Source organism: Nansenia antarctica (assembly GCF_963989245.1).
Source record: "Nansenia antarctica genome assembly, chromosome: 20".
Lineage (NCBI taxonomy): Eukaryota > Metazoa > Chordata > Actinopteri > Argentiniformes > Microstomatidae > Nansenia > Nansenia antarctica.
In genome coordinates, this window is record NC_137693.1 from 11258016 (window position 1) to 11265480 (window position 7465).

Here is a 7465-nt window from a genome sequence, read left to right on the forward strand (position 1 = left end):
GAGTTTAATCCCCGTTTAATATGCTGGATTATCTCCCAAGCCAGATGAACACAGAGTTAATTTTCTTTTTACATAACACCCCATTCATCCACGTTATCCCCCGTCAGATCTCTGTGTCTCCAGTGAGTGAGTGTGTGTGTGTGTGTGTGAGCGTGTGTGAGGAACTTTACTGAGAAACTCTAGCCTCCAGCTATAACTGTCACTCTCTCACAGCACGCACGCCATGACTTTAGTCACAGATACGGAGGCTAACTGTCGTCTGCCCACACACACACACATGCACACACACACACACGCACACACGCGCACACACACACACTGTTGTGCTTGGATTGATTGCCCTGATGTCAGCATCAGTGGTAACATAACTATTCTAACAGGCTTTAGTGTGTGTGTGTGTGTGTGTGTGTACGTGTGTGTACGTGCGTGGGTGCACGTGTGTGTGTGTGTGTGCACTGTGCACGTGTGTGCGTGCGTGCATGTGTGTGTGTGTTTGTGTGTGTGTGTGTGTGAATGAACACACACTACATCTCAATGAGGGAGAGGCCTGGGAGACCTCACCACAATGGCTTTTGTCATCAGCCCACTCAATAGAGGGGGTGGGGAAGGGGGGGGCGGAGGGAGGGAGGGAGGGGAGGGGAGGCAGGGGGAGTAGAGTTATGTCACCCTCTGGACTCTCTAATGAAATGTAGAATGTACTCCCCCGACCCACACTGAACACACAATGAGGTCACTTCCTGATCTATGGTGAACTCGCATCTGTTACAAGAATAGGGGGAGTGGTGGTGGAGGGAGGGAGGGAGGGAGGGGGGTGAGGGATGAGGGAGGGATGAGGGAGTTACCAAAAGTATGTCTGTGGTCTGGGAATGCATTGTGAAAGTGACTCAGAGAAGGGAGAGGGAGAGTTGTGTTGAGGAACTAGACTGGGAAAATAGCCTTACATAGGCATTGGTCCTGGAAGGTTGGATTAGATTATATTAGATTGATTAGATTAGATTGAACTTTATAGTTGGCATCCAACCAGATGCAAATAGTGGCAATAGTGCAAAAGACATGATATGTAGACAGTTCGAGGTATTACAGTATGATGTATTACAGTGAGTATAAATAAATTAATATAAAAGTGACTATACATGATATGAATATTAATATGATGAGGTACAGTTATGATATGAGACAGAACAAGGGCAATAGGTCTTGGGGTATGTAACATATATGGAGATGTACAGCACTAACCCATGGCACTAAACTATGATGCTAACCCATGATGCTAAGCTATGATGCTAACACATGATGCTAAGCTATGATGCTAACACATGATGCTAAGCTATGATGCTAACCCATAACACTAATCTATGATGCCAACCCATAACACTAATCTATGATGCCAACCCATGACACTAATCTATGATGCTAACCCATGATGTTAAGCTATGATGCTAACCCATAAAGCACAGAGGTAGAGAGTGGGGAGAGTCAGGGAGTGCAGTCACTTCCTCTACAGAGAGAGAGAGAGAGAGAGAGAGAGAGAGAGAGAGAGAGAGAGAGAGAGAGAGAGAGAGAGAGACAGAGAGAGAGAGAGAGAGAGAGAGAGAGAGAGAGAGAGAGAGAGAGAGAGAGAGAGAGAGAGAGTCTATCCTGAGACCAAAGCTCTACCATTAACCTCACAGAAACAGCCTGGCAGGCATAATCACACATGATTGCTATGATCAGTCAGTCAGTCACAACCTGTCTGAGGTAACATCGCCCACACACAGACACACTGTCACATACTGGAGGGAGGAGGGGTGGAGGGAGGGAGGAAAGAAAGGAGGGAGGGAAGGGGGGAGTGTGCCAAGTATGGAGGGGAAGTGGCCAGGGGGGGGGAGGTGATGGAGTGAGTGTGACTGAAAGGGTTAGGAAGGAAGGAAGGGAGTTATGGGTTGAGAGGACGGGGGAGGGGAGGGATGGATGGAGGGAGGGAGGGAGGACAGGTGGAGGGAGAGGGGTAGGCACAGATGGAGCTAGGACTAGAGCAGGGGTAGGGGGTAGGAGGCAGGGGGTAGAAGGTAGGAGGCAGGGGGTAGGAGGGTTTGTGTAGAAGGTAGGAGGCAGGGGGTAGGAGGGTTTGTGTAGAAGGTAGGAGGCAGGGGGTAGGAGGGTTTGTGTGTGTTGCCAAGCTGAAGCTGGGTCTGTGACGGCCCCAGGGAGGACAGTGGCTGACTGGCAAGGACGGAAGGGACATCTGTGGCTCTGACACACACACACACACACACACACACACAGAAGCATACACGCATACACACACAGACCCCCCCCTACACACACACACACACACACACATGCATGCACAGAAGCATACACATACACACAGACCCCCCCGACACACACACACACACAGACCCCCCCCACACACACACAAACACATTAACACTTCCCTCTATAAAGGAGGTCACAGACTGCCTCACATCTCAACTAGAATCAGTGTCACATCATCTCCGGCTCCGCCACACACACATGTCCTTCACTAAACACGCCACCCATGCACACACACACACACACAAACACACCCAAGCCACTTTTGGTCTAAATATACTCTACGTGTCTACTTCCTTCACTGAGGCCCAGTAATAGGACAGTAGTACAGTAGCAGGGTTATAAATACCTTCCAGAACCTTCCAGAGGCCTGTGTGTCTGTAGTCAGACTCAGGTACGCTTCTACCTCTCCCACAGGAGACAACCCCAGGACGCTTCATCTGGTACCTGCCACCGACCGGTTTCGAACCCGGGTCTCAGCCATTAGCTCGGTGGGCTAACGTAAGCCATCAGGTCTCAGGTAAGCTAGCCGAGTGTGTTGGTACAGATATGTGACACGTTCTAATGCTTTGGTCCGCATGTCAGAATCTGATGTGATGATCAGACTTTTCTTTCAAAACATTTTCCCGCATTGTTGAAAATCATGACACACTCGCTAGTCAACTAACACAGCTTGTTTTGTGAGCCTGCTAACAATGTAAAGTGGAAGCAATTTACCATGAGGAATCTCATGGTAAACCACTGGTACAGGGTTGTGGCACGAGGCGAAGCCGAGTACCAGTGGTAAATGTCTCCACAACCGCCGCCCTCGAATGGTAAATTGCTTTTCTACAAAAGCTACCACATAATATACAAAATACACAGTTGTAACATTACATTCATTTACAATCATTAATCATTTCAGAATACATACATCCTTCCGCCACAGAAAATATAGTGCCATAAACAAGATCAACGATTGCATTGTAGGCTAGGCCACATTCACTTGCCTTTGAGACAAAAACAAGTCAGGTGCTAGATTCTTCTGATGCACACCAGGGTCTGGAAACACCGCATGGCCCAGTTGGTGTGTTTGACAAGTCCCAGGTTCAGTCCAACTCAAGCTCAGCCAGTTCTCTCTCCCCAATTTCACCATGCCTTTCTTTTTTCACGTCATCTTGTTCATCAGCAAAACTTAATCTACCCAGCAAATCAACATTTACAACAAAATCTGACATCTTTTCTTGTTCGTGATCGTTGCCTTGGAATGACACTCCAATTGATTGATTGATTGAAAAACTTTATTAGAAGATTTGCAGAAGTAGGTTCATGAAAGTACATATTACATACAAGGTCAACTAACAGGATAAAAACCCAAGAAAGCCACTGGCTTATTTCAATTGGGGTCCTTGATTCTCAATTCATCGTTACATGTAAGACCGACAAAACAAACTAGTACTATCTACAAGATAATACAGACAAATAACTATTACTATCTACAAGATAAAAATACATCCATCATGGGAAGACAGGGCTCTACGCTAACCTTTTTCACTAGGAGCACATGTGCTCCTAAATGAAAAATGTTAGGGGCACACAAAGAAATTTAGGAGCACAGTGAAAAATGTAATTATAACACATTTTTATTAGTGATTTTGCAATTTTTGCACCAAAATCACACATTGGCCCATGCCTACAGCCCTACTAGACGCAGAGTTGATGGCATTGTATTATGGTAACTAGCTGTGTCAAGTTCTCCTGGTTAGCAGCATGTTCATTCATTAATCCATGTCATGCCTGTCAGCTAGCAGCTAGCAGCCCAGCCAGGCTTTAGGGCTAGGTCTGTCAGCTAGCAGCCCAGCCAGGCCATGCAGAGGTCTGTCTCCATGCTGCCCACCTCCCTGCTGCTGGGTCAGGCTACATCAGTCACACACGGTGGCCAGACAACTCCACATCTAGGGGTATTAAACTACCCCACATCCAGATGACCAGTCCCCAGCCCCATGCTGCCCGGGGTGGTGACATGTGGAGGTGGCCAGCCCAGCACGGTGCCTCTGCGGCGGCTAGCTGTTAGCACACCACCATCCCCGGGGGTCCCACCTCTCTGCCACACTCAAGTACAACATGTTGCATTTTCATGCCATTAGGCAACTTGCTTCCTAGGGTTTCCTAGGATTAGAGATGCATTTGGACTTCTGGAGTACCTCCACTACTTTTTTACTTGGGTTCTGAAGGTCTGAGAGCTTTCTACTTTCTACCCTGGGTAGTTAACCCTGGTTGTAACCTTGGGTTCAAATCTGGAGTGTGTGGGACCAAATCTGTAGATGTGGTGAGCTAATGAAGCTAATGAAGCTTGAGATGAGAAAAGGGCGCTTGTCTCTTTAAGGCCCAAAAGGGAGTTAGCGATTAGCGATGTTAGCTTAGCGCCAGTTTAACAGAAGTAACTTCACTTTTAACATGACTTCCCGTGGTCGTAGCGGGCTGGCTGACGGCTTAAAATGTGGCCACACGGTTCGCGCAGATTTATTTTTAGAATTAAAAAAAAATATATATATATATATATATATATATATAATATCTGTACTCGCGAATTTATTTCTCTAGTCGCACAGATGTATTTTTAGTCGCAAATGCGAGTGAAATGGTCGCACTGTAGAGCCCTGGAAGAACAATACAACAAAACATCAGGTATGTACAGCGGGTAGGACAGGTGGGGACATACACCACAGGTGGGGGCGGGGGACAAAACACAAAGTATGTACAGTGGGTAGTTCGGGTCTTTTAATCTGATTTTTGATTTAGAGGGTCCAGTTACGGATTGCAGCCTCCTGTAAATGTTTTTTGAGAGTGGTTTTGAAGGTGGGCAGTGTTTTGCACTCCTTTAAGATTATAGGAAGGGCGTTCCACATTTTTACTGCATAGTTTGCAAACGAGTTTAACCCCTTGTTGACAGAACTCTTTCCACACGTATTCTCCTTCATCCTAATCATGTCAGTATCTCACAGCAATGTAAGCAATAAGCACCTTGGTGTTATGAACTACCATCAACCCACAATAACAAGAAGCAAACTACCATCAACCCACAATAACAAGAAGCAGACAGAGTCAGCATTTGGTACTGCAGGTTTAATACAATGGGCAAAGGAACAGAGCCACAGGGAACCTGTTCAACCTACAGTCAAACCAATATTTTTTTCAAAAAAGAAAAAGATAGGACAATCGGTAAAAAAAACACTTAGGAGCATTTAAAAGGAGAAAGATTGGTACAGGAATTTAAGTCTCATCAGAAGACATTAAAGTGTAAAACATCCTGCATGTTGCACGCTATAACAATGGCGTCCTTCATCCCATGCAGACAGAGGAAGGCAGCCGAGAAGACGAGTCTCAGTTTAGGCGATGTCCATCCTGGCATTGTAGGCATCTAGCTGGGCATCAAGCTCTTCTGCGGTGGGTGGCTGTTTGTTGTCCCCCCGGCCGCCTCCCCGACCTCTGCCCCTGAATCCTCCAACACCACGACCCCCGCGCCCTCTCTGCATTCCCCTGAAGCCACCGACACGACCCCTGTTCATGCCACCACCTCGATTCACATGGCTTAGCATTGGAGGTCGTCTCTGTGTGTCGATCTGTGATGTGACTATCTGTATGTTCATGGGACGTCCATCGAGTGGGACACCGTTGTATTGTTTCATGGCTTTCAGCGCATCCGCCTTCCCCACGAAGTGGACGTCGGCAGTGCCTAAACTCCTGCCCGACCGATCGTAGTGGACAGCAGCCTTCTTCAGTGTGCCGAACTCTGCAAAGAGCTCCTGAATGTCTGCATCCGAAACGCCAAAGTCGAGATTGGAGACAAGAAGCTTCCCTCCAGTTTCCACGCCGGCTCCGCCGCCACCTCCAGCGCTGGCATTGAAGCCATTGTCGTACATGTCATGCTGCCACTTATCCGGAGTCTGCTTGGGCCTGCTGTACGGCGTCGGCCTGGCTCTTCCACGGCTCAGGTTCTGGTTCTGTCGGCCTCTCATGGGGCCTGATCCTCCGCCTCGGCCCCCAAAGCCTCCGCCGGTGTTCCCCAGACGGCCGACACCACCGCCGCGGCCTCCGCCCGGACCTCCCCGGCCACGGCCTCTTCCACCACCACGGCCTCCTCCTCCTCCACCTCTCTGCCTGTTCTGTTTGATAATGTCGTCTAGAGACATATCCATCTTATCTGCCATGTTGAGGTTCTTCTAGCGCTAAACACAGTTGTTAGCGAAATAAAAAAAGATACACTAGCCTGACTATTCCCTGCCTGACAGCTTCGCAACGGTCCAACTCGATTTGAAAAAAAGCACCAAGATTTGTAGACTGATACGGGCTAAACAGTGGGCGGAGTCAGCACAGGTGTTCTTAATCAATCTGATTAAGAACACCGTGCTGACCTACAATGCAATCGTTGATCTTGTTTATGGGACTATATTCTGTGGCGGAAGGATTATGTATTCTGAAACGATTAATATTTGTAAATACATGATTTTAACTGTGTAATTATTTTTTATATTATGTGGTGGCTGTTGTAAAAAAAAGCAATTTACCATTCGAGGGCGGGAGCCCTGCATGGAATGGAATAAGAGATGCATGGAATGGAATGTAAAAACATGTGTGTTTGATACCACCCCTACTCATTCCATTCCATGCATTACAATGAGCCACTCCTCTGATGTCTGCCTCCACCAGCCTCCCCTGGTCTACACACGTGTACCTAGGGAGGTCATACGGCAGAGAGAGAGAGAGAGAGAGAGAGAGAGAGAGAGAGAGAGAGAGAGAGAGAGAGAGAGAGAGAGAGAGACACAGAGACACAGAGACAGAGACAGAGAGAGACAGAGCGAGACAGCGACAGAGAGAGACAGAGAGAGAGAAAGAGAGACACAGAGACAGAGAGAGAGAAAGAGAGACACAGAGACAGAGAGAGACAGAGCGAGACAGAGAGAGACAGAGCGAGACAGCGACAGAGAGAGACAGAGAGAGAAAGAGAGAGAGAGTGGGAGGGCCATCTCTGGGATTCCAGAAGCTTGAGGGCTTAGCGTTTAGGGAAACAAAATACTATCCTTCTGAATCACTGCGGTTGGTATCGTCCCCTCTCTGCAAGAGACCACCTCCTCTCCCTCTCTCAAACGTCCATCTTACCTCCATCTAACATTCTCTCATCGCGCATAAG

General features: G+C 47.8%; 1 protein-coding gene across 1 annotated transcript; it reads right to left on the reverse strand.

The window, feature by feature from the left end:
- Positions 1-5435: 5435 nt before the first annotated feature.
- Positions 5436-6580, reverse strand: LOC308174636 (THO complex subunit 4-like). Its single transcript, XM_080549740.1, has one exon. It carries the CDS (start codon positions 6483-6485, stop codon positions 5664-5666), a length of 822 nt encoding a protein of 273 aa, XP_080405866.1. The 5' UTR covers positions 6486-6580; the 3' UTR covers positions 5436-5663.
- Positions 6581-7465: the final 885 nt, after the last annotated feature.